The sequence below is a fragment of the Camelus bactrianus genome, chromosome 34 (assembly GCF_048773025.1).
Source record: "Camelus bactrianus isolate YW-2024 breed Bactrian camel chromosome 34, ASM4877302v1, whole genome shotgun sequence".
NCBI lineage: Eukaryota > Metazoa > Chordata > Mammalia > Artiodactyla > Camelidae > Camelus > Camelus bactrianus.
Genome location: NC_133572.1, coordinates 4,783,406 through 4,811,352, shown reverse-complemented (window position 1 = coordinate 4,811,352; position 27,947 = coordinate 4,783,406). Strand labels below are relative to the sequence as shown.

The 27,947-nt window shown below is 50.1% G+C and overlaps 1 protein-coding gene, 1 long non-coding RNA gene and 1 other non-coding gene across 15 annotated transcripts; 2 read left to right on the top strand and 1 right to left on the bottom strand.

The window, feature by feature from the left end:
* Window positions 1-27,319, top strand: CHD4 (chromodomain helicase DNA binding protein 4). 13 transcript variants are annotated; one of them, XM_074357812.1, is made up of 40 exons: window positions 2-186; window positions 1,026-1,203; window positions 4,694-4,815; window positions 5,024-5,218; window positions 5,436-5,554; window positions 5,680-5,921; window positions 6,169-6,296; window positions 6,546-6,681; window positions 6,828-7,006; window positions 7,206-7,445; window positions 8,078-8,281; window positions 8,400-8,605; window positions 8,967-9,098; window positions 9,177-9,273; window positions 9,928-10,119; window positions 10,543-10,743; window positions 10,931-11,068; window positions 11,323-11,444; window positions 11,559-11,732; window positions 12,070-12,211; window positions 12,304-12,435; window positions 12,548-12,665; window positions 14,443-14,567; window positions 14,891-15,128; window positions 15,294-15,469; window positions 18,886-19,066; window positions 19,151-19,237; window positions 19,324-19,412; window positions 19,516-19,649; window positions 19,980-20,124; window positions 20,217-20,382; window positions 20,648-20,745; window positions 20,865-20,985; window positions 21,246-21,317; window positions 21,621-21,758; window positions 22,013-22,121; window positions 22,232-22,364; window positions 25,437-25,635; window positions 26,363-26,526; window positions 26,705-27,319. In XM_074357812.1, exons 2-40 carry the CDS (start codon window positions 1,104-1,106, stop codon window positions 26,720-26,722), a joined length of 5,712 nt encoding a protein of 1,903 aa, XP_074213913.1. In that variant the 5' UTR covers window positions 2-186; window positions 1,026-1,103; the 3' UTR covers window positions 26,723-27,319. The 13 variants fall into 13 exon arrangements, with proteins under 13 accessions (XP_074213904.1, XP_074213913.1, XP_074213914.1 ...); XM_074357813.1 differs by having other exon boundaries at window positions 5,003-5,218; window positions 6,867-7,006; XM_074357811.1 differs by having other exon boundaries at window positions 5,003-5,218.
* On the bottom strand, window positions 16,971-26,775 carry LOC123617591 (uncharacterized). The gene is made up of 2 exons (XR_012504073.1): window positions 26,636-26,775; window positions 16,971-21,614 (listed from the first exon to the last, which is right to left on the bottom strand). It is a non-coding gene; the product is annotated as an uncharacterized LOC123617591 (long non-coding RNA).
* LOC123617606 (small Cajal body-specific RNA 11) lies at window positions 20,422-20,561 on the top strand. Its single transcript, XR_006725778.1, has one exon.
* Window positions 27,320-27,947: the final 628 nt, after the last annotated feature.

Genomic DNA, 27,947 nt, shown 5'->3' with positions numbered 1-27,947 from the left:
GAGGTTATTATGGGCTGTCCGTGGGGGGGCGGGGCCTGTGTGGTGGGATTTCCCGGCCGGTGTTTCGGGCCCTTTAAGAGGCGACGCCGGAGCCGGAGCCATTTTCCCCCCTTCGGCCGCGGCGAGGAGGAGCCGGAGCGGGAGTGACACCGGGCCGGACCCAGCGCGACCTGCGGCGGCTCCGGGGTGAGGAGAGCGCGGGGTTCCCAAAGAGACGGCCCTCGCAGTTCGACCAGCCCCGAGGGTCATCCCTCCACCCGCTAGCTTCTCAGGCGTCCCCGGACCCGCGGACCGCCCCCTGCCCTGGGAGCCGACCCTGCCTCTCCAGTCCCTGCAGGGCGCCCAGCCCCCGCCCTCGCCCAGCCTGAGTCTCACTCCTCGCGACTCCCACCTCGGGCTTAGTCGCCCACAATGCCCGGCGCACCCCCTCGCCCTTTGCTCAGTTGCCCCCCAGGACACGTGGCCCGGCCCCCTGCCTGGTGGGAGCTCCGACCCCCCCCAAGCCCCTGCCTGCAGCCCCCCGGAGCGCTGAGCCTCCACGCCCCCTCGTCCCCGCGGCTCCTCCGGAGAACCCGAGTTGTCCCAGAGGACAGCTTTTGGAGAGCTGCCCTGTCTGAGGACTGGCCCCTCCCCAGGCGCAGGGAGGCGCCCCCCCACCCCCAAGTGACCTTGTGTCCCCGAGCGCCTCTCCTCCGGTCGTCTCCCCTGGCACCCCCCCCCCGCACCGCGGCCACTCAGACCCCCTCCCTCGTCACGCCCGGCTCAGTCCAGTGGCTTGTCCCCTCCCCACGCCGGCACCGGCCTGCCCTCGGGGGCGCCGCTCCCTCTTGTCTGGGGGGCTCCAGTCGGGGAGCGGGCTTCCGGGCTGCCCCCGGGAGTGTGGAACTAAGTTCAGCCTGAGTGGTTCGGGTGCCCTGCTCGGGCGGCTGGGGGGGGCCGGGGGTGGGCGGAAAGCGCGGTGGGGTGGGGGAGGGGGCCGTGCGCGTCACTGACTGTTCTCTTTCTCTCCCCCCTCCCCCGCACAGTGACTCGGGCCAGTGTCGAGGGCCCCAGGCCGCAGGCAGGAGCAGCTGGGCCAATTCCCTGGCCGGGAGCGGAAGGGGATGGCGTCGGGCCTGGGCTCCCCGTCCCCCTGCTCAGCGGGCAGTGAGGAGGAGGATATGGATGCACTTTTGAACAACAGCCTGCCCCCACCGCACCCAGGTAACATCTTCCCCGAGGGCCCCGGGCAGGAAGGAGCCATCTGGGCCCTCCCTGGTGACTCTGGTGAGACAGGATTGAGTTTTGGGGCTTTCTCTGCAGTTTGAGGTGGAGGGCATCTGAAGGGAGTGGTTCCCTTCTGCGGAGCTCTTGTGGGGGGTGGGGGGGTGGAAGCCATGTGCCTCCCGGGCTCCGCGGACCCCGATGCAAGCTTGCTGCACTGTCTTCGCGAATGCTATGCAGTTCCCAGCTGAGGGAGCTCTCTGGGCTGGCAGGCTTTGCCTTATGTGGGTCCCGGGAGGAATGCAGGTAGCTGGGACCCCTGGAGGCTCTGCGGGGGTGGGGTGGGGGGGGTGTTGAAGATTGCTGTTGGAGGAGACCAGCCCGGCATCTCTGCGAGTAGGATCCTGTGGTTGCTGCTGTGGAAAGGAAAGGGAGTACTGGTTACTCTGATTATTTTTAGCTTCTGATCAGTTACCGGCTTTCTGTGCTGCTTCAACTGTGTGAAGTTTTGAATTGTTGCGCTCCGCAGCTGGGATCCAGAGTACTTTTAGGCAGGCAGATTGTGGAAATGTTTTGAGCGGGGCAAGGGGTAGGATGTAATGCCCTGCAGGATGTACTAGGAGGGCAAAGAGAAGGGAGCTGACACCCTGGGCGCTCCTCTTCTCCTGGCGAGTGGACTTAGTCCTGGCTTTTTTCCTTAGAGGCTTTTGCCTCCGTGCAGGTAGCTTGGGGTTTTTTGGGCTGGTGGTGTGAACTGTGTGCGTAGGTGTGTTGGGGGTTGTGCTCCTTGGTCTGTGTTTTGGGGTGGCTCCTTGGACTGGCCAAACCCGTATGGATATAACCAGCCTTCCTGATTGAAGTGGTTCTTGATACCTCAAATGATGACGGATGTCATATTTCTAAGTGGATGTCTCTGTCCTCTGTCTTTCTTCAGAGTCCCTAGGTTAGTAACCTTCTTGCTTCCTTGATCTTTTCTCCTAGCTTTGTTTTTCCCACATGCTGTTTCTTCATCTCTGTTTAGATTTTTAATTCTGGAGCCTGCTGGTCCTATTGTTTCCCGTGGAACAGCTTTCACTTTTGCCTTCTCTCTTCTTAGCTCCAGCTGCAAGTTGAGGTGGTCTGGGAGAGATGTTTCCACATTTGGCGCTTCACTTCAGCCTGAGGCCACTTAGGAGAGGGTCAGTCTTGTTACTGAGTCTTAAGCTGTTGGGATGAGAAACAGGCTTGAGTCTCATTACTGTGTAGGGCAAACTGGTGGATTTCTGCGCTGTTGCCCGAGGAGGGGGCAGGGTGGTGGTAGTGGTGAGGTGATCCTGTCCTTTCTGTGAGGGGCAGGAGAAGTAGCAGCGCCATCCACCCGATGTTGGCTCCACATCTTGGCTTCCCATTGGTCCCTGGGTCCGGGGCTGCCCCTGTGTTGATTGGGAGCTGTGCAGCTCCCAGGGTGAACTCTGCCCCAAGCTGTAGCATGACCCAGTTTTTCCACTTGCCACACCCCATTCCGGCCCCTTTCCCAAATCTTCCTCTATGTCTCAGCCAGTGTGCCGTTGCCATGTCAGCACATCTGCCTGAGACGTTGGAGGGTCTTATGTGGATGGCAGTGTGTCCCCTTTGCCTCCATGGGTTTGTCCTTGTCTCCACTTCCAGCTTTTACGGAGGTGATGAAGAGGAAGAACCCAGAGACATGGCTGATTGGCGAAGGGGGCCATATGGGATTGATGGGGAGAAGCCCTTAAGGAAATGATTCTTTCTGGTGAGATCCAGGCTGGTGTTCCCTTCCCAAGGGAATGGGAGGAGCTGTCTTGGCCTGATCCTGGGCTGAAGAAAAGGGGAAGGCTGATGGTGCTTTGTCCAGCCTGATGTCTCCTGTTCTCTAGGATCTGCCGTGCACAGGAAGGGCGGAGCTAGAGGCATTTTAGGGCCATTTTTGGGGGTCAGGAGCTGAGCGCATGTGTAGGAGTGACGGATTCATGCTGTGGTCCACCACTCTCTGGGTGCTGCTGCTTTTTGCTGGTGTGAACGTGTGATTCCTACGTGTTGGACAGGTGGCTACCTCCGCTGTAAGAAGTGGTGTAGGTTCTATGGCCTGCACTCTGGGTGGGGGCGATGAGAAAAATAAGTTCCAGAGACGTCTTGTGGGCTCCCATTCTTCAAGGTACACCTTTTGGGTGTCAGAAAGAAGGTGGTGGGCTCCAACCACAGCTCCCCTGAGCTCTGTTAGGTCTCAGGTCTGATGATTGAGAGAATAATGATGGCAGGAGGAAGTCAGTCCCTCCCCTGGTGCTGCCCTTCAGGTTGTCTTGGGTTTCCCAGCCTAGGACGTTAGAATGGCCTCTTGAGAACTGTGTCATCCCAGAGTAGGTGTCAGGAGAGATGGCATCGGGACCTGGGGCCAGGTAATAATTTGGGAAGTCTTCTGTGAGACAGTAGTCTTTCCCCGGCTACCTCTCTCAACCCCACCCCCTCCCCTGCCACTTCCTGTCTGTCCTCTGTTGGCAGCTGGGTGCCCTGGGCTGGCTTCTGTGGTCAGGAGCCATTTTCCCTCTCCTCAGTGGGCGAGGCCCTCCCTCCTTCCCTGCACTCCCTTCTCCACTCCCCCTCCTTGGGTGGGGGTGGCTTGGGAAGAAGGAGAGGAGGGAGGAGGGAACTGGTGTGAATGTCTTTTACAAAGGAAGCTGCCTCCTGGCCTTCTCTCCCAACCCCCATGCCCCTTCCCACCTATGCCCGCCCAGGAGCACTCAGTGTTACCCCAGGCTTTGTGTGTGTGCCCAGCCAGGGGAGGAGGTGGAGCCAGATGGGCGGAGGGTGGGGGGGATGGTGACAGCTGGGCTGATTTGGGCCCCTGGGGAGAAGAGGCTACTGACCCAGGAGAAGCTGGGGAGGAACAGTGGAGCTGGAGGGGGAAGGAAATTGTGTTGGGAGTGGGTGAGATCCTGGGCTGGCAGCTGGACCTGGGGCTTGGAGGTTCTGGTTGTTCTGAGCAGTGATGACCCAGAGGGAGTAGCAAAGGGTGTGGTTTCTGGGACCCCTGAGCAGATACTGTTCTGGAAATGTGGTGAAGGTGTATTCTTTAGTTTCTGCCTTCTGGGTAGGACCTTTCATTCTCATTTCTTGGTTTACAGAGTAGTTGGTGGCCAGTTGCAGAACTAGACCTATTTCTCTTATTTGGTTAACTGTAAGCAGCTTGATTCAGCTGCCCCAGTGGACGTATAGAGGACTGCTGATAGGGATGGGGAGAGTAGGCAGGGGTCTGGACAGCTGCCCGAGGTGGGCCTGGTCTGGCCTGGCAGGCCTATTTCGGGTATATCCAGCTCTCTCTTTGTCTGTTTTTGTCCTGAGTATCAGCTTCCTTCTGTGGCGTGTGTAGCAGGCTCTTCAGTGGAATCTGGGACAAGAGGTGGGGGAATAAAATCTAAAGCCTCTGGATTAGGCTCTAACCTTTCGCTATTGATCTTTTCCCTGCCTACCATTCTTGGCCAAATATATGTAGAAAACGAAGACGACCCGGAAGAGGATTTGTCAGAAGCAGAGACTCCAAAGCTCAAGAAAAAGAAAAAGCCTAAGAAACCTCGGGACCCTAAAATCCCTAAGAGCAAGCGCCAGAAAAAGGAGGTGAGTGGGTGACTGGGTGTTATGGGGAGTGAGAGGAAAAAGGGCTGAGCTCTGAGGGGCTGGAGGCCTCTGATCCTTGCCCTGGAGTGGTGGGCCAGGGCCTGGGCACTGCCTCAGGGCTGTCCTGAGGTCAGCATGTGTGTAGCATGTGTGTGTCTGTCTCCCTCTCCTCCCTTCCCTGCTCCAGCGTATGCTCTTATGCCAGCAGCTGGGGGACAGCTCTGGGGAGGGGCCGGAGTTTGTGGAGGAGGAGGAAGAGGTGGCTCTGCGCTCAGACAGTGAGGGCAGCGACTATACCCCTGGCAAGAAGAAGAAGAAGAAGCTTGGACCTAAGAAAGAAAAGAAGAGCAAATCCAAGCGGAAAGAGGAGGAGGAGGAGGACGACGATGATGATGATTCAAAGGTGCCTGGACCTCCATCCTCTTTCCTGTGCTGTTAACTTCTGTGCCCTGTTTCCCAGGTCCTCTTCTGCCCCTCAGAACGTGTCCTCCCCGCCTCTTTCTGATGATCTCCTCTTAACTCTCTCAAACTTAAGGTCTTGCAGGCCTTAGTTTCAACTCAGATTCCCTTAGCAAGTGTGGGCACTAGGAGTCAGGTCTTTGACCATGCTCTCTCTGCAGGAGCCCAAATCATCTGCTCAGCTCCTGGAAGACTGGGGCATGGAAGACATTGACCACGTGTTCTCAGAGGAGGATTACCGCACCCTTACCAACTACAAGGCCTTCAGCCAGTTTGTCCGGTAAACAAGAGGGTCTTGGGGGCAGGGGATGGAGAATGCTTCTGGAATCTCTTCTAACTTCTTTTCCCCACCTCTTTTATTTTTAAACTGTTCTTCTTTTCTGTCCTTGTCCATTTCTCCACCAGACCCCTCATTGCTGCCAAAAACCCCAAGATCGCTGTTTCCAAGATGATGATGGTTTTAGGTGCGAAGTGGCGGGAGTTCAGCACCAACAACCCCTTCAAAGGCAGTTCCGGGGCTTCCGTGGCAGCGGCAGCAGCGGCAGCAGTGGCCGTGGTGGAGAGCATGGTGACAGCCACTGAAGTGGCGCCACCACCTCCTCCTGTGGAGGTTCCTATCCGCAAGGCCAAGACCAAGGAGGGCAAAGGTGAAATGGGACTCCGTGGGAGGGGACTGGTGTGGGCTTAGAATGTTGAAGTCAGAGGAAGCACGGAAACACTGTTCTGTCGGCCCAGAGAGACAATAGGAGGGAGGAGTGGATCTTGGATTAGGAGGGAGATTTGGGAAGCAGAACATGCGGAAATATTTTTGGTGGAGAAAATCTTATTTTCCCCATCTTCTGCCCTATGATGTGCATTTGAATTGTACAATCTCACTCGCACTCCTGATTTTAGGTCCCAATGCTCGGAGGAAGCCCAAGGGCAGCCCGCGTGTCCCTGATGCCAAGAAGCCTAAACCCAAGAAAGTAGCTCCCCTGAAAATCAAGCTGGGAGGTTTTGGTTCTAAGCGTAAGAGATCCTCGGTGAGAGCCCAGCCCGTCCCTTGGTGAGGGTGCCTTAGTCAATGGAGAGGTTGTTGCCTTATGTCAGGTTGGGGCCTTCACATTAGGCGTATCAGAATGTGGGGAGCTGGCCACAGACCAGGTGCCTGGGCTCCATGTGGCACAGTCCTTGCTGGGATTCCAACACCCCCAGTAGAAGGGTGATCCCTTCTCTACCACTCTCCTTCCCCTTGGCTTGAACTCTAACCTTGTTCCTTCTCATTCTGCCAGAGCGAGGATGACGACTTAGATGTGGAGTCTGACTTCGATGACGCCAGTATCAATAGCTATTCTGTTTCTGATGGTTCTACCAGCCGCAGCAGCCGCAGCCGCAAGAAACTCCGAACCACTAAAAAGAAAAAGAAAGGTGTGTTTCTTTTCTGTGTCAGTATGTGGTGGGGTGAGGGGGGAATGACGGGGGAAGAATCTCCCTCAGGAGATCGAGGTCGGGCTTAGGGGGTGGGGGGAGGTAGTCTTTTTCTAATAACTGGGCTTCCCCTCTTCCTTGCCTAGGCGAGGAGGAGGTGACTGCTGTGGATGGTTATGAGACAGACCACCAGGACTATTGCGAGGTGTGCCAGCAAGGCGGGGAGATCATCCTGTGCGACACCTGCCCCCGAGCTTACCACATGGTCTGCCTGGATCCGGATATGGAGAAGGCTCCTGAGGGCAAGTGGAGCTGTCCGCACTGCGTGAGTACCTGGCTGTTGTGCCCTTTGGAGCCCTGGGGAGGAAGGGTGGGATGATACAACTCCTTGAGGCCTGGAGAGGGTAGAAGTGGTGGTGGTGCTGGCGGTGGGCTCTTGGAAGCCTTTGGAGGAGTGGTAGGCATGGTTCAGACTTGGGGGTGGGGGGGTGGTAATAATCTGACACTGTGGTCCTTGATGGCAGGAGAAGGAAGGCATCCAGTGGGAGGCCAAGGAGGACAATTCAGAGGGTGAGGAGATCCTGGAAGAGGTTGGTGGAGACCCTGAAGAGGAGGATGACCACCATATGGAATTCTGTCGGGTCTGCAAGGATGGCGGGGAGCTGCTGTGCTGTGACACCTGCCCTTCTTCCTACCACATCCACTGCCTGAACCCCCCGCTGCCAGAGATCCCCAATGGTGAATGGCTCTGTCCCCGTTGTACGGTGAGTGTCTGAGCCCCGCCACAGCAGGAGGTGTGGGCGGGGTGGTCTAGAAGGGTGTACCCCTCTTCCGTGTAGGCTTCACAAGGCTGAGGTGCAGGTCATTGCAGAATTGTAGACCCTTGAGCCTTGGGACAGGTGTTTTCCTTCCTCATAGAGTCCTGGGATCCCTTTCCTGGGAAAACATAGGACTGACCTGGAGCAGAGGCGTTGATGCTTTGCCAGCTCTCCTGAGGAGGATGCAGCCATGTTCTTCCTTCCAGGACATCCTCCTCTGGCCTCACACCCAGCCCCTGGGCCTTGGTAGCTTGGGTTAGTTTTATAGGGCCACCTACTGCTTTTGGATTGCTCAGGAGAGGCATTCTGGGCTCCAGGTCGGTGGGTTTTCCGTGCTTGCTTGTTGCAGGTTGTCGTGGAGTCTAGCTGCTGACTCTGCTAAGCTGACAGGAGTGAAAACAGCACGTGAATCCTGGCTGAAGCCCAGAGACGGAGAGGGAATTCTCTTACTCTCCCCCTAGAAGGGTCCTGGGATTAGATCTGACCTGAAATGAGATTTTAGTAACTCTTTGATGGGTTGGAGCTGTGGGCTCCTCCCTCTCAATGGTAATGAGTTGGTGTTGAATTATTTCTTTCAGTGTCCAGCTCTTAAGGGTAAAGTTCAGAAGATCCTAATCTGGAAGTGGGGTCAGCCACCATCTCCCACACCAGTGCCTCGGCCCCCAGACGCCGATCCCAATACTCCGTCCCCCAAGCCCTTGGAGGGGCGGCCAGAGCGGCAGTTCTTTGTGAAGTGGCAAGGCATGTCTTACTGGCACTGCTCCTGGGTGTCTGAGCTGCAGGTAACCCTGGGGCGGGCTCGTGGTGGGGGCGGCAGTGAAGAGGGTAGCGAGAAAGCAGCCTCGTGGGTGGAAGGAGCGAACGTAGCTCGTTGGTGACTCTCTTTTAATTTGCCTGCAGTTGGAGCTGCACTGTCAAGTGATGTTCCGAAACTATCAGCGGAAGAATGACATGGACGAGCCGCCCTCTGGGGACTTTGGGGGGGATGAAGAGAAGAGCCGAAAGCGGAAGAACAAGGACCCTAAGTTTGCGGAGATGGAGGAGCGCTTCTACCGCTACGGGATAAAGCCCGAGTGGATGATGGTCCACCGCATCCTCAACCACAGGTCCCAGCAGGGCTGGGCTGCTGCTTGTCTTGGGCGTACTGGGCGTGTGTCCTGGGGAGACTTCCCTGCCAAAGGGGATTAAGAAAATGGATGTCACCAGGAATTTACACTTGACAAGACACTCAGTGTATTATTAACTGACTGAATCCTGGTGTTTGAGCCACAGACTATAGATTAGATATTATTTTTGGTGCAGACTGGTAGACCAGACATATCTGGTTCTGAGCACATGTGGTATCACCTGACTATCACCCTGGCCTTCCTAGAGGTCTGGTTTAGAACATCAACTGTGGGCAGGGCTAACTTAGGAGGTGAGGCGGGTGGCCTTCTGGCTCTGAGGGTTTTCTCCTTGACCTTGCAGCGTGGACAAGAAGGGCCACGTCCACTACTTGATCAAGTGGCGGGACTTGCCGTACGATCAGGCGTCCTGGGAGAGCGAGGATGTGGAGATACAGGACTACGACCTGTTCAAGCAGAGCTACTGGAATCACAGGTGGGGGATCTGTGAGGCGGAGATGCTTCTGGCTGAGAAGGACCCTTGGCAGCTGTGTGACACGTCTGTCTGCTTTAGGGAGCTGATGAGGGGTGAGGAGGGACGACCAGGCAAGAAGCTCAAGAAGGTGAAGCTGAGGAAGTTGGAGAGGCCCCCTGAGACTCCTACGGTTGACGTGAGTTGGTGGAGGAGGGAGGGCAGTTGGTGTGATGTGCTCCGGTCTGACGGTGGGGCTCAAGGTCATGGTGGCAAGTGATTCTGTAGCTGTGGTGCTTCATGGACTCTCCTTCCCTGCTCTCCACGTGTCTGTAAACCAGAGAAAATACTGGGATTCTTTACTTTCTCTTCATCATCAGGAAACATCATTGGTGTTTTCAGTATTATTTCTGGAGGGGTCACACAGCCATGCTTTTATGAAACTTAATTTTGGAACCTCGGTTTTCTGACCCTTAATTTGTGGCTCAGTTCCTCCAGGTTTTGTGTAGTAGAACGCGAGTTTGGTTAAGGTTAAAAAGATGAATTTAGGGGAAGCATATGATCGTTCACCTGGCGGATCCTGACTAGTAGAGTTACTGTACTGCCAAGGAGACTACGATTTCTATAGGACCTCAGATCAGCGTAGGGCTTAGATCTCCGTCTTGTTTTGCTTCCTGGAGGACCCAAATTCAGACACCAAGTTACAGGAACCGTTGAGCATCTTTTTCCCCACAATTTTTTGTGGCTCCCTCAAGGCAGATCCAGTGAGGATATGTGAGGAGGAGGCAGCTGGTGTCTTATGGAAGGACGGGAATTCCTTGCCAGCTCTTGACTTCTTTATTTCATCCTTCAGCCAACAGTGAAATATGAGCGACAGCCAGAGTACCTGGATGCCACAGGTGGAACCCTGCACCCCTATCAGATGGAGGGCTTGAACTGGTTGCGCTTCTCCTGGGCTCAGGGCACTGACACCATCCTGGCTGACGAGATGGGCCTCGGGAAGACGGTCCAGACAGCAGTCTTCCTCTATTCCCTCTACAAGGAGGTAGGAGAGCTGGCGCTCCTAGTGTCTTACGTGGGTGCTTTGTGTTCATGGCCTTCTCTCACACTCTGAGGAGACAGAAAAAGGGAAAAAACACTGGTCTGTGGCCCTGAAGAAGATGGTTGGGTGACAGATAGACACGGGGGTGCAGCAGGGCCCTGGGCAATGGCAGCCTCAGTCCCAGGGAGCGGAAGTGTGTTGAGATGAGCAGGACTGCGGGTGGAGCTAGTGTGGAAAGCCTTTGGGTAGAAGGGGCGAGGCTTCAGGCCCCCAGTGGAGCAGGCAGGGCTTTGTGGGGAAGGGGCAGGCAGGGTGGGTTCACACGTAGAGGAAGGGGAGGGGGAGGAGCAGCAGAGGGCTCCTGGGGCTGGGCTCGTGTGTAGGGCCCTCAGTCCTCAACTCCGCGGCTTCTCTTCTTCCCCAAAGGGTCATTCTAAAGGCCCCTTCCTAGTGAGTGCCCCTCTTTCTACCATCATCAACTGGGAGCGAGAGTTTGAAATGTGGGCCCCAGATATGTACGTGGTGACCTACGTGGGGGACAAAGACAGCCGCGCCATCATCCGAGAGAATGAGTTCTCCTTTGAGGACAATGCCATTCGTGGTGGCAAGAAGGCTTCCCGCATGAAGGTATCTGGGTGAGGGGGAGGCAACCCTCGAGAGGGAGGTGTAGCTGTGGGTTTAGTCTTCCTTGTCGTGCCCCGGCCCCTGGGGTGAGGCGAAAGGATAACAGCGGAGGGGGGAGACCCCCACGTCCCTTGACTTCGCTTATACTGGCGGAGTCGGACACTTGTGACCAGGTTGCCTTCTTACGCAGAAAGAGGCATCTGTGAAGTTCCACGTGCTGCTGACGTCCTATGAGTTGATCACCATTGACATGGCCATCTTGGGCTCTATCGACTGGGCCTGCCTCATCGTGGATGAAGCCCATCGGCTCAAGAATAATCAGTCTAAGGTGAGGCGGGGGGGCAGGTTGCGGCCCCCAGTTCTAGGACCACCTACTCAGTAAGGGGAGACTCAGGCGGAGAGGAGGGGAAGAAGGGTCTCTGCCTTCCTTCTCCTTGTGATCACCCCTGAGGTCAGGCCTTAACGGAGAGGTGGGGGTGGGGGTGGGGGCTTACCTGCTGGGCGGTGAAACAGCTCTGAACTTGCGGAGATGTGCTGGAGCCCTCTTCTCACTGAATTCACTTCTCTCCATCTGCTCACCAGTTCTTCCGAGTCTTAAATGGTTACTCACTCCAGCACAAGCTGCTGCTGACTGGGACGCCATTACAGAACAATCTAGAAGAGTTGTTTCACCTGCTCAACTTTCTCACCCCTGAGAGGTTCCAGTAAGTGTGTTCAACCATAATCGGCTCATAATTCTTCTGATTCTGCCTTTTGCCCATTTCCTGTCTCACTTCCTCCCTTTGCTTCTCTCCAACAACTTTCTCCTCTTTCTGAAGCAATCTGGAAGGCTTCTTGGAGGAGTTTGCTGACATTGCCAAGGAAGACCAGATTAAAAAACTACATGACATGCTGGGACCTCACATGTTGCGGAGGCTCAAAGCTGACGTGTTCAAGAACATGCCATCCAAGACAGAACTGATTGTGCGTGTGGAGCTGAGCCCCATGCAGAAGTGAGTCTGAAGGGACAGAAGCATTGACTCCATTTTGTAAATCTGGTTAGATGTCTGCCAGTCCGCACAGTGGTTCTTGGTCCTCCTCCTACTCCGCTTCAAGGCATCTGGTGACCGGAGCAAGCAAGGCCTAAAGAAACCTGTTGCCAGGGAGCTGGGGCCCAGAGTTCATTTCATTGTTCCTTAGCTGATTTAAAATGATGGTGATGGTGTGCTTATTAGGTTTCCTCGGTCCCAAAGTGAGATATGTTGGAAGGAAGATGTCAGACCTTGCGCCTGCATCATGAGTCATGTGAAGGCTCTTAGCGTGACCTCTCTTGCCGTCTTGTCCCCGTAGGAAATACTACAAGTACATCCTGACTCGGAATTTTGAGGCACTCAATGCTCGAGGCGGCGGCAACCAGGTCTCTCTCCTGAACGTGGTGATGGATCTTAAGAAGTGCTGCAACCACCCATACCTCTTCCCGGTGGCTGCAATGGTACGCTGAGCCGCCTCTTGTCCTCCTTGGGTGGGAACTGCTGCACTTGGGCTCTCTTTCAATTTTTTTTTTCCTTTTATCTCTTTCCTCAGGAAGCCCCTAAGATGCCTAATGGCATGTATGATGGCAGTGCCCTAATCAGGGCATCTGGGAAATTATTGCTGCTACAGAAGATGCTCAAGAACCTTAAGGAGGGTGGGCACCGTGTCCTCATCTTCTCCCAGGTATTGTGTGTGCTGGGCTGGGAACTTCAGTGGGCAGCAGGGGACCAGTCAGTGACCTAGGGAGGGGATTTTCATCTGACTTGCCCGAAATTAAACCTTGTTCCTTTTCCAGATGACCAAGATGCTGGACCTGCTGGAGGATTTCTTGGAACATGAAGGTTATAAATATGAACGTATTGATGGTGGAATCACTGGGAACATGCGTCAGGAGGCCATTGACCGCTTCAATGGTGAGCAGGGAGGAGTGGCTTCGATCCCAGCATCCTTGTTCACTCGTGTCTTTGGACTGGTCACTTGTTCTCATGTATCTGCCTTTCTCTGTAGTGGTTTGGGGTCTTTGTCAGTTGATGTGGAAGAGGACTTTTTCTTCATTGGAAGAATGTACTGGACTATTCATAAGAGATTCTTCCCCCTTTGCAGTCTTTGTTCTTTCTGCTAGAAAGAAGGGCATTTTATTTAACCCTCCTCATTGCATCTTGAGGCCTTAGGAGGGACCAGGACTTGTCAAGCCCATGTAGCAAGTTAGTGGCAGACTTGTCTCAGTAGCCACCACCACCTCCTCTTCTTTTTATTTTTATTTTTACTTTTTTTTATGGAAATATATTTGATTTACAATGTTGTGCTAGTTCCTGGTGTATTGTATAGTGATTCAGTTATACACACACACGCATTCTTTTTCATGGTAGGTTATTATTACAAGATACTGAATGTAGTTCTCTGTGCTGTGCAATAGGATCTTGTTGTTTATCTGTTTTGTCTACAGTAGTTTGTATCCAAACTCCTTTAATTTATCCCGTCCAGCCCCTTTCCCCGTGGTAACCATAAGTTTTCTATGTCTGTGAGTCTTTTTGTTTTGTAAATGAGTTCGTTTGTATTCTTTTTTTTAAGATTCCACATATAAGTGATAGCATATGATATTTGTCTTTCTCTTTATTAATTCACTTAATATGAGAATCTCTAAGTCCATCCATGTTGCTGCAAATGGCATTATTTCATTCTTTTTTGTGGCTGAGTAATAATCCATTTTTGTGTGTGTGTGTGTGTGTGTGTGTGTGTGTGTGTATACACACCACATCTTCTTTGTCCAGTCATCTGTTGATGAACATTTAGGTTGCTTACATGTCTTGGCTATTATAGTGTTGTGAACATTGGGGTGCATATCTTTTCGAATTAGAATTTTCTTTGGATATATGCCCAGTAGTGGGATTGCTGGATCATATGGTAACTATTTTCAGTTTTTTAAGGAATCTCCGTACTATTTTCCATGTTTTTTGTTATAATTTGAAATAATTTTGAACTTAAAGTTCAAAACATAGCGCAGAGTTCATGTACAGCCTTTGCCCAGCTTCTCTTAATAATGGCTATATAACCACAGTGCAGTGATCAAAACCAGGAAATGAACACTGGTGTTGTACTGTTAATTCAGCACAGACTTGACTTGAATGTCAGCACTCTCCCTGGGTCGGGACCCAGTCGCAGACCCCTTGTCGCATTCAGTTGTTCTGTCTTCATTCCTCCCTTTCCCTGCATGATGTGATAGCCTCTGTTGGTTACTGGTCACCTGTTTTGTAGACTGTCTCTTAAGTTTAGCTTTTTCTGATGTTTTCTCATTAGATTGACAGTAGACATTTTGGCCAAGAATGCCTCAGAAGCGATGCTGTGTCCTTCCCAGTGCGTCACATTGTGGGAGGACGTGATGTTGATAATGACCCATTGGTGGTGGTAGCCTTGATCAGCTGGTTAAGGTGGTATCAGCTGAATTTCTCCACTGCGCAGTTACTCTCTTTTTTTCATTGCAATTGATAAATATCTTGGGGGAGTTAAATGAGACTATGGTAACATTCTGTTTCTCCTTAAACTTTCACACTGACTTCAGTGTCCATCGGTGGTCCTTGTGGTGATTACTCTGGTGTTCATCTGTTGAAGCTTTTTGTTTCTGACACTCCTTCTACATTTGTTAACTGAAGTTCAGGAGACACCTCTGATGCTGTTTGGTTCCTTTCTCAGCCCCGGGCGCTCAGCAGTTCTGCTTCTTGCTCTCTACCCGAGCTGGGGGCCTCGGAATCAACCTGGCCACTGCTGACACAGTTATTATCTATGACTCTGACTGGAACCCCCATAATGACATCCAGGTGAGCAGAGGCAGCGGCCTTGGTGTGTGGTGATTTGTGGGGAATCCACAGTGTTCTGTGAGGGCCCCACCATTTGGAATTCGTTGTTTCAGGGGGAGACAATAGAGTCCTTTTAAATGTCTTCTGCCTTGTTGTAAGCTAGGGAATTTGGGTTAGCTGTGGTCCCATTTTGGGTAACATGATAGATTGTGGTGTCTGGGGGTAGGGGTGCAAAGGGAAGTTTTATACGAAGACAAGCTGGTGGATTGAGCTCATTATGTGGAAGTCAAGGCAAGAAAATATGGTTGCTTCAGTTTCTGACTTTCTTTTCTGCCCACCTCCAGGCCTTTAGCAGAGCTCACCGTATTGGGCAAAATAAGAAGGTGATGATCTATCGGTTTGTGACCCGTGCGTCAGTGGAAGAGCGCATCACGCAGGTGGCAAAGAAGAAGATGATGCTGACGCATCTCGTTGTGCGGCCTGGGCTGGGCTCCAAGACTGGGTCCATGTCCAAGCAGGAGCTCGATGACATCCTCAAGTTTGGCACTGAGGAGCTATTCAAGGATGAAGCCACAGATGGAGGTGAGCTAGGCAGGAACTTGTTTTGGTGTGGGGCTTGGCCTCTTTAGAGGGTATCTTTGATACCTGGGGTCCTGAGATTCGGGCCTAGGGTCCTGTGGGACTTGCTTTTTCCACTGCAGCTGCTGAAGCTAACTGGGGGGGGCATGGACCCCTGATTCTTTATAGGAGGAGACAACAAAGAGGGAGAAGACAGCAGCGTTATCCACTACGATGATAAGGCCATTGAACGACTGCTGGATCGTAACCAGGATGAGACGGAAGATACAGAATTGCAGGGCATGAATGAATATTTGAGCTCATTCAAAGTGGCCCAGTATGTGGTACGAGAAGAAGAAATGGGGGTGAGTATCAGTCCAGGGCAGTGCTGTGCTTTGGTCCAGAAATTGGAATTGAGATCAAGGTGGTGTTGGAGACAAGAGGGAAACTTCTGTAGGCAAATTAGTATGTTGACAAATTGATAAACCTCCTCTTTTGAAAAGAAATATAGTAACATACGAGCAAATCACATTCCCATCTTAGACATGACTGTTGGGAAACTCATGGCCACATTTCACACTCAGAACATTCATGTTAGCTTTTTAAATCAGAATCTCCTTTTATTTTCTCTTATGTGTTTTATTAACAAATAAACTTTTGATTGCTATCGCAGGTTCCTCTGGAGAAAAGGTAGGACATAGGATACATCCTTGGCCTGTCTCCCTGTGCTTTTTAAAACATTAGAATTATTTTCACTTTTACTTCTTATTTAAGAGTCCAAGAAGTGCTTTATTTATTTACTTATCTTTAGTTAAATATAGTTGATTTACAATGTTAGTTTCTGCCTTTTTTCTTTTCTGTTTTTTTTTTTTTTTTTTTTTCAGTAGAAAACAAAAGGTACTCAGTGATAAATGTATGGCTTCTGTAATGATTTTTTCCCCCCAGATGATATCATAGGGTGTAAAATGGGGGAAAAAAACTGCTTTCTCTTCTAGTCTCCTTTAAACCACCCCGGTCAGGGTACCTGGGATTGGCATCGGTTTCTGGTGGCCTTTGCCATCATTTCTCATCCTTCTAATTCAGAACTTTCCCTCTTGCTGTGTCCTGCTGATGCATAGGCATTGTCTTTGTTTTTAAAAGTGATGCTGCACACGTCATTTGTGTGTAACTGGCGTGGAGTCTGGCAGGTCTGTAGACCAGTAGTAACCAGTCAGAACTGCCCTCCTTCAGGGGCTCCGGGTTCCCGTTGGGGCGGTGACTGCCTGCGGGAGTGACTGGCTGGGGCGGCGCATGCTGAGCCGTTGGAAGGGAGCAGTGGTGTGCTCCCTCCCGTTGGTGACCTCTGCCAGTGACTGCACAGGTATATAGATGGCCTTCTCGTTAGTGGCTGCAGCTGCTGTTTATAGTATTTTTAAATATTATTTTTTGAATAGATAGTACAGTGGACCTTGAACAATGCAGGGTTTAATCCTCACATAACTTGTAGTTGGCCCTCCATACCTGTGGTTCCTCTGTATCTGCAGATTCAACCAACCATAGACCATGTAGCATTTACTGCTGAAAAATATCCATGTGCGTACAGGTGGACCCGCACAGTCCAAACCTGTGTTGTTCAAAGGCCAGCTGTAATTCACCTGGTTCACAATGTGAAACATACACCCCAGTCCTCTGGCTGCCTGGCTCCCTTCCTGGGCCTAAGTTACGTTTTCAGTCTCTTGTATGTCTTTCTAAAATTATTTAATGTGCATATGAATTACATATACATGGGTATACACATAGATATATACACACAAATAACATTTTTCTTTCAAGGAAAGTAGTTTTTTTTTTTTCTTTTTTAAAATTAAAATTATAAAATTAAAAAAATTGATATAATTTCTAAAGATTAATTTCCATTTATAGTTATTACAGAACATTGGCCACATTCCCCATGTTGTACAAGACATCCTTGAGTCTGTCTTACACCCAATAGTCTGTGCGTCTCACTCCGTCACCCCTTCTTTTTTTATATATATATTTTTATTGAAGTACAGTCAGTTTACAGTGTGTCAGTTTTGTGTACAGCATAATAAATACTTCAGTCATACACAAACATACATATATTCATTTTCATATTCTTTTTTCATCATAAGTTACTACAAGATACTGAATATCGTTCCCTGTGCTGTACAGTATAAACTTGTTCATCTATTTTATGTATATTAGTTAGTATCTGCAAATCTAGAACTCCAAGGAAAGTAGTTTCTTATACATAATGTTCTCTTACCTTCCTCACGTCCACCTAATCTTTTTTATTCAATTTTAAGACTTTTTTTGAGCAGTTTTAGGTTTACAACAAAACTGACAGAAAGGGAGAGGAATGTCCTGTCTGTTCTCTCTCCATAGACACGCACAGCCATTATCAACAACAGTCACCAGAGTGGTACTTTTTTTTAACCAAGGATGAACTACAGTGACACAACATAATCACCAAAGTCCATAGTTCACCTTAGGGTTCATACTAATGAAGTGAATAGTGTTGCCCATTCTACACGTTTGGACAAAAGTTTAATGATATGTTCATCGTTATAATGTTACATGAAGTATTTTCACTGCCCTAAAAAACTTCCTTCTCTGTGTATTCATTTCCCCTCCCCCCAAACTCCTGGCAACCAGTGATCTTTTTATTACCTCCATAGTTTTCTTTTCCAGAATGGCATATAGTTGTTAGTCTTTCTTTACACCTAATAAATCTTGAAAGATTTCATCCAGATCAATACATAAAGAGCTTCTCCTCCCACCTACCCTCCCCCTCACTTTTTTTGCTGCATATTATATCCTTGTTTGGAAGTACCATAATTTCTTTAAGAAAATTGAGATATAATTGACATATACCATTATATTAGTGTCAGGTGTGCGACATAATGATTTGGTATTTGTATGTACTTTGAGACACAGTCATCCCAACAAGTTTAATCAGTATCTGTCGCCATACATAGTTGCACTTACTTTCTTACGATGAGAACTTTATGAGCTGCTTTTTTGGCAACTTCCAGATATGCAGGGTGGTGGTATTACCACTGCACATAATATCACCATGACTTATTTATCTTATAACTGGAAGTTTATTCCTTTTGACTCTCTTCACCCATTTCGCCTCCTCCCCCTCCCATAATTATTCAGGTTCCACACCGATGGATATTTAGGTTGTTTCTAGTATTACGCTGTTAGCAGCAGCTTAAATCTAATGCAAGGGATTTGGACTTAGGGGTCCTGAAGTAGCTGAAAATAATGTAAGACTTTCAAAGGAGCATAAACATTATTGGGATATAAGAGGATGCATATGTCATTTTTTCCCACAAAGTTGGTAAACTTTTATGAAGTTTATGTAGAACAGAAAGGGCATTGGCCTTTCTACTTTATCTCTGGGGAAAATCTTTTGCAGTGTTTCAGAAGCTTCTCCATTCTGCTTGCTGAGGCTCTGAGTCTCCTACATGGCACTGTCTCCTGGCTGTGCGTGTCAGTAACGAGGGCTAAAAGAGCGTATGTCTCCTCATCCTTCTCTTGTGATAACAGCTTGGTCCCATATTTTTCTTTAGTTATGCTGAATGCTAATCTTTATATAATTAAGAGGAACCACATCTTGTCAATTAAATTCAAGTTCTCAGGTCCAGGCAGGCACACCAAGTATTTCAGGGTCCAGTCATGGAAAGGAGCTAGCAGGATGGGAACTGTGAGGACCAGGGGTAGCTGGTGGTGCTGACTTCAGCACCTCTGAGTCCTGGCCCTCCCTCTGTCCCAGGAGGAAGAGGAGGTAGAACGGGAAATCATAAAACAGGAAGAAAGTGTGGATCCTGACTACTGGGAGAAATTGCTGCGGCACCATTATGAGCAGCAGCAAGAAGATCTGGCCCGAAATCTGGGCAAAGGAAAAAGAATCCGTAAACAGGTCAACTACAATGATGGCTCCCAGGAGGACCGAGGTGTGTGTGGCCGGCCCCGCCCCCCACCCATGGGCCGTTCCACTAGAGCAGTGGGCCCCGCTCATCTGCCCTCTCTCCCTCCAGATTGGCAGGACGACCAGTCCGACAACCAGTCCGATTATTCAGTGGCCTCAGAGGAAGGTGATGAAGACTTTGATGAACGTTCAGAAGGTGAGGGGTGTGCCTTTTTCCTGGCTCTTTCAATCCTGCTTTGACATCCCTACCAGTGTCACTCATGCATCCTCTTCTTCCCGCAGCTCCCCGCAGGCCTAGCCGCAAGGGCCTGCGGAATGATAAAGATAAACCATTGCCTCCTCTGTTGGCCCGTGTTGGTGGGAATATTGAAGTAAGTAGCATACGGTGCTGGGGAAGGTTGGGTGAGTGTGGATAACTGGGTCTTTGGTGGAGTGAAGTCTGCTCCCTCTCACCTAGGTTTCTTCCTCCCCCAGGTACTTGGCTTTAATGCTCGCCAGAGGAAAGCCTTTCTTAATGCAATTATGCGATACGGGATGCCACCTCAGGATGCTTTTACCACACAGTGGCTTGTGAGGGATCTGCGTGGCAAGTCAGAGAAAGAGTTCAAGTAAGTTGAGAGTTGGAATGACTGAGGGAGAGTGAGGGCTTGTGATCTTGGTCATTCCACTGTGTTAGTCCAGGCTGTGCAGGGAAACTGGCTGTTTCCTCTGCTCAAGTTGACAGTGAGGTGTTAGGGTTGTTTGTGTCCCTAGCTTCCCTGGAAGGGGAACTGGGGCAGAGTGTGGGGTGGGGAGACCAGCTTTCTGTGCGATGGTGGACTTAGCGCAGACAGAGCCATGTTTGTCATCTGGGATGATGCCTGACTGCAGGTGGGAGGGATCTGCTCCAGGAGTTGGCATGACTGCTGTTTAACCACTTCTTTACCTCTTTACTACAGGGCTTACGTCTCTCTCTTTATGCGGCATTTATGTGAGCCGGGAGCAGATGGGGCTGAGACCTTTGCTGACGGTGTCCCCCGAGAAGGCTTGTCTCGCCAGCATGTCCTTACTAGGATTGGTGTCATGTCCTTGATTCGCAAGAAGGTGAGCCCTGAGCCTCTCTCCGCTGTTCAGGGTCTCTGGGGGAAACTGCAGGAAATGAGTGGAGGCTTCAACCTCTTGTCCCATCACTGCAGGTTCAGGAGTTTGAACATGTTAACGGGCGCTGGAGCATGCCCGAACTTGCTGAAGTAGAGGAGAACAAGAAGATGTCCCAGCCAGGGTCACCTTCCCCAAAGACGCCTACACCCTCCACTCCTGGGGACACACAGCCCAATACTCCTGCACCTGCCCCACCTGCTGGTAAGTCTGCCTGGACTATCACTTTCTGTCCTCCTCTTCTTGTCCTGGCCTGTGCTTTTTCTGATCCTCTGTGCTCAGTTCTAACAGGGGAGTCTGGCAGGACACACAGCAATCTCCCTCTCAGTTTAGGAGGGCCGTCCTAAGAACTGGGCTGGCTCTTAAAGGCACGAGAGGACAACTTAAGATGAGACAATTTAAGATGAGAAGGCATGACCTTCTCTCTGATCCGGGACCTTCCTAATTAGTGTCTATTATTGGTCTGCAGAGGATGGGATAAAAATAGAGGAAAATAGCGTCAAAGAAGAAGAGAGTGGAGAAGGAGAAAAGGAGGTTAAATCTACAGCCCCTGAGGCCACTGTTGAGGTAAGAGATGAGGGTGACTGGATGCCACACCAAAGGCAGGTGGATAAGTCCACTCTGCCTCTTGGGTCCTGACCCATCTTTCTTCAATGTCTGTCTTTTTTTCTTTGACGTGTACACAGGCCCCAGCCCCTGCCTCAGAGGATGAGAAGGTCCTCGTTGAACCTCCTGAGGGAGAGGAGAAAGTGGAAAAGGCAGAGGTGAAGGAGAGAACAGAGGAACCTATGGAGACAGATCCCAAAGGTATCCACATTTTCAAGCACTCTAGATCCCTGTGAACTAGTGGCTCTGGGACTTCAGCCAGGCGGGAGAGAAGGCTGGAGGAAGCGACACACTCAAGAATCCTGCAACCTGGATTTTAAATTGTGGGCTTTTTCTCTCTCAGGACATCTTTTATGACTTTAATCATCGAGATTTAAGTTTTGGACTGTTCCAGCTGCATATACCGTAGAACAGAGAACACTGTTCTTTGGGTACGCCCTCAGTGCCCTCTGTCTCCCCAGGTACTGCTGACGTGGAGAAGGTGGAGGAGAAGTCAGCAGTCGACCTGACTCCCATTGTGGTGGAGGACAAAGGTGGGTGTTTGGAGAAGCTGACTGTGGTTTAAAAGGACTCTAAAACTGAAAGGAAGGACTTTATCTCCAGGACACCCCTCCACCCCTCAGCCTTCCCATCCACACCCATGTAACCATATATCCCAAGCTGAAAGACTCCATCTCTCCCCACATTTGGTTGTCAGTGGGCCACTGGCGCCTTTTTCTGGGTTTGAGAAGCACTTAGGTGGAGAGAGGGCAGAAGCATGTGGATACATAAGGTGCTGTGGGGAAGGTGCTGGGCCTCCCTCTAGAACTGACATCTTTCTTCGGCATATCCTGCAGAAGAGAAGAAAGAAGAAGAAGAGAAAAAAGAGGTGATGCTTCAGAATGGAGAGACCCCCAAGGACCTAAATGATGAGAAGCAGAAGAAAAACATTAAACAGCGTTTCATGTTCAACATCGCAGATGGCGGTTTTACTGGTATGAAAAAGAGGGGCCCCGTGGAGTTAGGATTTGAGGTGAAATTAAGGTTCTTGTTAGAAGCCAGGGTACAGAGACTTCACCTCTCCTAGATGAGGGAATGCCAGGATGACCACTTGCTGCTCCGGGGTCTGTGTTAGGAAGCCAGAGGTGTACTACTAAGCTGGTATCTGGGGATCAGGAATAAATAGCTTAGAATCTCATGGATGTTTGCCTTTCTTTTTCTCCCCAACCTTCCCTAAATTCCATTCCAGAATTACACTCCCTTTGGCAGAATGAGGAGCGGGCAGCCACAGTCACCAAGAAGACTTACGAGATCTGGCACCGACGGCATGACTACTGGCTGCTGGCTGGCATCATAAAGTATCCTTTGCCGGAGTCTGGGCTGAGGTTGTTGGTGAAGGTTTCTGAAGGTCCCACAGTTTGAAGTTCTTACTCTCCTTGTTTCGTTTTCCTGAGCAATTTTCCAATAGCCATGGCTATGCCCGGTGGCAGGACATCCAGAATGACCCGCGCTACGCTATCCTCAACGAGCCTTTCAAGGGTGAAATGAACCGTGGCAATTTCTTAGAGATCAAGAATAAGTTTCTAGCCCGAAGGTTCAAGGTGAGCAGGATGGGGAGGAATACAGTGTTGAAGTGATGGCCTCTAGAGTGCGAGAGGGAGTCTGTTCATCCAGCCATAGTGCTGTGTTCTCTGTACTTAACTTTTTGTATTCTGTGAAAGGCTTTGCTCTCAAGTATCTTAAATACTAGAGATCAAGACAGACTTGAAAATGAACCAGCTTTTCAAGGGCTGAAGACTGTGCCTAATGAGTGACACAGAGCAGTGCAGCGGGTGTGCCAGGGGAACACTAGTGTTCAGGAAAGATGCAGAGGTGGGGTTGAATTGGATCTCTGAGGATGCAGGGCTGTTAGGGGGCTGCTGGACCTTTTTTCTGGGTCTGAGAGTGTGTGGATATGGGCGGGGGTAGATTCATTTTCAGAATCACTGGGACTAATAACCCTAGGGCTGATGGGGTCTTACTCAGAAACTCAGCAAATGGATGTCGAGGGTACCTTGTGTGCAAACCATCAAAATGGAAAACCATGCAGATGAGACACATGGATCGTACGCTGAGCATAATAGGAAGATAAGGATTGTACACTAATAAACCTCACAACATCATGTGCCCAAGCAGTGGGTGGCACAGGGACAAGAGACAAATAAGGCCTGGTGCCTGCTCTCCAGGAACGTTGGGTTTAAATAGAGGCAGATACATGGTCAAATGAATGCCACTGTGTGTGTTGGGAGGGAGGCTCTGAATCCATAAGGAAGTTCTGTAGAGGGAATGTGGGCAGTGGGGAGAGGGTTCAGAGATGCTTCCCGGGGACAGCGGCCCTGGAATGAAGCTGTGATGAATGTTACAGAGACTGCTGGATGGGAATGGAAGGCTGTTTGGACCCAAGGGATTAGGCTGAGCAAAAACAGAGTCTGCAGAGCTTTGCGTGTCTGGAAACAGCCTGTGGTCCAGGTGGGGTGTGGAAGACACTGTGCTAGTGATGGTGGGAGGTAAGCTGGAGAGAGAGTTAAGGGCTAGAAGTCAGTAGGTGGGGTTTTGGCACTAGATAAGAGAGTTTGGCTCTTACCCTATAGTTCATGGGCAGCCATGGAGGGTTTGTGAAGAATTTTGATATGACCAAAGGAAACTGAAACAGAACATTTCAGTTCAGTGAGATGACAGGACCATCACATGGTCATGAGTTAGCAAGGGCTGGGTTGTGATGCTGGTTGTGGAAAATGAAAAGGAAGAGATAAAGGAAACAAAACACCAAAGAATTTATAGGATTTACCGACTTACTGTAGGGATTAGCAAACTTTGTTAAGGGGCCAGAGAGGAACTGTTTCAGGCTTCGTGGAACATTGTCACAACTCTGCCACGGTGTGCAGCAGCCACAGGGGATAAGTAAGCACCAATGTGCTCCCGTAAACTTGATCGACACAAACACTTGAACTTCATATAATTTTTATGAAGTGTCATAAACTATTATTTTTACTTTTCCCCAACCATTTAAAACTTAAAAAAAAACATTCTTAGTTCTTGGGCCCTCGAGAAACAGGCAGTGGCACAGATTTGGCCCACAGGCCGTGGTTTGCCTAGTCTTAATTTACTGGATTTGGGTTACAAAGAAGTGAGACACCAAAAATAACTGAAGTCTTCAGTGTGAGTTGCTGAGAAAGTTAAATTATCATTGGCAGATCAGAGAAGTGAAGAGAGGGAGCAGTTTATAGAAAAGAGTAAGTTCAATTTTAGAGAAGTCACTTGATGTTTCTCGCAAGTACATATCCTCTCAGTACCCCTGCCACCATCAACAAGTGGGATCAAAGTGATCAACCGTGCATGAGTGGGATCGGAACAGTCAGTGCCTGAGACACAGGTCTGAAAAGCCCAGCTCACTTGCATAGAGGTGCTGGCTGGTGCCAGGAAGGGAGAGATCTCTTGGGAGAATGCTTTAAAAGAACAGCCAAGGACTGATCCTGGAGAAAGCTCATGGTTTGGGGCGGGAGGGCGGAGAGAGTTGGGGAGGAGACAGGGTGTATGGTTGAAAGTAGATGCTCCGTCTGTTTGGGATAAGTTAGTGGGCCCTGATGGAGCCTGGTCTTGTGGAAGAAACAAGAGTCCATTATTCTCATACTGCCCTCTTCCATGACCCCTAATGGATTTATTCTTTTTAAGAACCAGTGGATGCTTGAGCAGAGTAAGTCTCATAACTTACAAATCAGCATTCTGTCTCTTGGAATATATGTCAAAGAAACTTTCATGCCGGTGACATGTGTAAGAGTGTTCACTGCAGTATGAGTTTTGGTGGTGGGGCCTGGAGGCAATGTAGATGTTCGACATGGGGAGTATGGGCAGGTAAAGTGTGGACTCACATCACAGAGCAGGTGATGTGAGCAACAGAAGTAACAAAATACATGTCCTATAACAACATGAGGGGAGCTTTAAAAAGATGTATAGTAGGTGAAGGAAGAAAAAGCATTCTATAACAGACAGAAAAACATCATTCTGTAAATTAGAAATGTGCAGATGAAACAATCCTCAGTCTTCAAGAATACTCTCAAAAAGGTACACAGTGTATTAGAAGGGTTGCCTATTGAGGAAGGAAAGGAATGCGGGTGAGATGGAGACAAAAGAAACAACAGGAATAATTTTAAGGAGTAAAACAACCTAAATGATATAGTAGGTATATCCATAGGATGGACTGCCATGCAACCATTAAAAGTCATCTTTTATAAACAGCAATTAATAATAAAGGAGAATCCTTACTTTATAACTTTTAGAGTGAAAACACAATGTAAATACTTACATAGAATGATCTTAATTTTTGTAAAATACAAATGCAACGGAAGACCTCAGAATGTTAACAGTATCTTTAGGAGGTGGAATTGTGATCTTAATTCTCTTATATATTCTGTATTTTCTGAATTTGAGTTTTTATCATTTTTGTGTTAAGAGTGAATCAGTAAAGGGTAAAGAGCCTTAAAAACACCAACCTCCAAAGGAGGGTTAAAAAAAAAGCAACATAACGCTGAACTGGTCGGGTGTGGGGCCATCGGAAGGTTCTTTACAGGTTCTGGGAGGCCCACCAGAAGTAAGCAGTGTTAATTCACCTTCTGTCTCCTCTCTCCCTCGTCCAGCTCTTAGAACAAGCCCTGGTGATTGAGGAACAGCTGCGCCGGGCAGCTTACCTGAACATGTCAGAGGACCCCTCTCACCCTTCCATGGCCCTAAATACCCGCTTTGCTGAGGTGGAGTGCTTGGCGGAGAGTCATCAGCACCTGTCCAAGGAGTCAATGGCAGGAAACAAGCCAGCCAATGCAGTCCTGCACAAAGGTAGCCAGTGGCTCCCCTGCCTCCTGCTGACTCAGCCTCCTTCCTCCTCTGCTGCCCCCCCCCCCCCATATTTACTCCTCAGTTCCTGACCTTTTTCAGCGCCCCTCTGCCTAGGAGCTTAGGATGCACTAGGGATCCTTGCCTTCCTCCCTGGGAAGCTAACATTTCAGAGGCAATCAAGGACAGTCTTTCTTTGCCTCCTTTAATATATTTAAGTTCTTTGCTTCTCTGAAGCAAAGCAGGATAATATAATTTCACCTGGGATACTCAGGTGATTTAAGATCCTGTCAAATTCTAGACCCTTTCCAACATTTTGTTTCTAAAGTTAAAACACTGTGTGTGGGGGGATGGAGGGTGAAATAAGGAAAAGAAGGCTGTTACAAAGGAAGACGGAGACAGCTCCAAAGGTGGAGAGGAAAGACAGTGGGAAAAGGAATCAATAGGAACAGCCATTCAACAAGTGGAGGAGATAAAGACAGTAGGGATGAAGGGACAGTGAGGGTCAGGTGACTTTTAAAAAGCACAGAATCATGGACAGTTGGAACTGGAACATGAAGAATAGGAGTTTGAGTGTGGTGGAGGCCAGGTCAGGTGCTCAGTGACAAAAGAATACTCCAGCACATCTCTCACCTGGTGACTGAGAAGTAATAGGGGGGCTTGGTCCACTTACGGTGAGATGGGTCTCAGTCTCGACCACCATGGCTCACCGCCACCTCTTCTCCCCGTGCAGTTCTGAAACAGCTAGAAGAACTGCTGAGTGACATGAAAGCCGATGTGACTCGACTCCCAGCTACTATTGCCCGAATTCCCCCAGTTGCTGTGAGGCTACAGATGTCAGAGCGTAACATTCTCAGCCGCCTGGCAAACCGGGCACCTGAACCGACTCCACAGCAGGTATAGGACCGTTGTTCTCTGGCCAGCTGTTCCAACAGAGCCATTCTGGAACGTGTGACTTTGCTGTCTGTCCCTAGCTTTACATACTGGGCAGGTGGGGCTGGCTTACCAGTGAGTTCCCTTGGGATCAGGTGGGTTCTTTGGTCTGGAATTCTCATCCTTCGCTCTTTCCCTACAGGTAGCCCAGCAGCAGTGAAGATCCAGATTGATGATACCGCCTCCACCGCTGAGCAGTGACCTTCCTCACTTTCCCTTGCCCAGCTTCTCCCCTGGGGGCCTGAGAGACCCTCTCTTTCCTTCTGCCCCATCTTCCATGTTGTAGAGGAACAACCCCCGTGCACTGGGGGAGGGGAGGGAGTGAGGGGCAGTGGTGCCCTTCCTGCTGGAGAGACGTGCAGCAGTAGCGCCGGCGCCATCTGCAGGGAGCTGGCGGGCTGGCCTGGGCCCTGGCTTCTCCCCACTGTAACGTCTGTTACAAACTGTTGTGGGTTCCCGCCAGGCTTGAAGAAAACGATCTGAATTTCTTCGTCCTTTTGGTTTTATTTTGTTGGTTTATTTTGTGTTTTCTTTTCTCCTTTTTTGGGGGTATTCACAGTGGGCCGGGCCCCTGGGCGAGACACAGCTACCTCTGTTGGCATCTTTTTAATACCAGGAACCCAGCGGCTCCAGCCCCTGAGCGGCTAGAATGAAATAAAGTGGAAAAGAAAAAAAAAAAAAAAAAGGAAAAGAACCAAAAGCATAAAAAAACACAGCAAATTTCTTGACGAAAATTGAAAATAAAAGTTTCCTTGTATTTTAGTGCTCTGATTTAGTGTGGGTGGAGATGGGTGAGTGTGTCTGTTGGAAGCCCCGGGAAGCGTGCAATTGAAGACTGATGGTTTCCTTGTGTCGGAGATTGTACGAAGAGCAAGTGTCCCGGCGGCGAGGACGCCACCGCCTGTGGACAGCGGAGACCCCGGAGCCACCCGGGGTTCACACCTTGCACTGCGGCCTCCTGGCTCTGTGAGCTTGAGGATGTGAACTCCAGGCTGTGGATGTCTCATGCACAAAATAGAGATCTTCAGAGTTGTGAAGATGAAACCCGTAAAGTGCTGGAACAGGTTTTAACAGCTAGTAAGCACTACTTAGGCTGAAGTCAGTTCTGTTAACTTGAGAAGATGCAACATGCCTTCCTCCTGATGGCCAAGATGGAATCTTAGGCAGAGAAGACCCTTACCTGAGGGGCAGCGCGGGGTCTGTGGGTTCAAGGAAGAGGGTTTCTGAGTCATAGTGAATGGTGTGGGATCCCCCGATCTTGAGGCGACGCCGGGCAGAGGACACCCGGATAAGGGCTCTGCTCTGGCCCTTCCGTTCGAGAGGAGGGAGCGGCTTCCGGTATCAGTTTTTCTCAAATCTGCAGTGAAGCCAAAGGCCCACGCCTG

Coding starts and splice junctions, on each gene's coding strand:
- CHD4 (XM_074357803.1), top strand. CDS start 1,104: ATGGCGTCGGGCCTGGGCTCCCCGTCCCCCTGCTCAGCGGGCAGTGAG. Junction 12,212..12,303: donor TCTTCCCGGTGGCTGCAATG/GTACGCTGAGCC, acceptor CTCTTTCCTCAG/GAAGCCCCTAAGATGCCTAA. Junction 19,650..19,979: donor AAGTCAGAGAAAGAGTTCAA/GTAAGTTGAGAG, acceptor TCTTTACTACAG/GGCTTACGTCTCTCTCTTTA.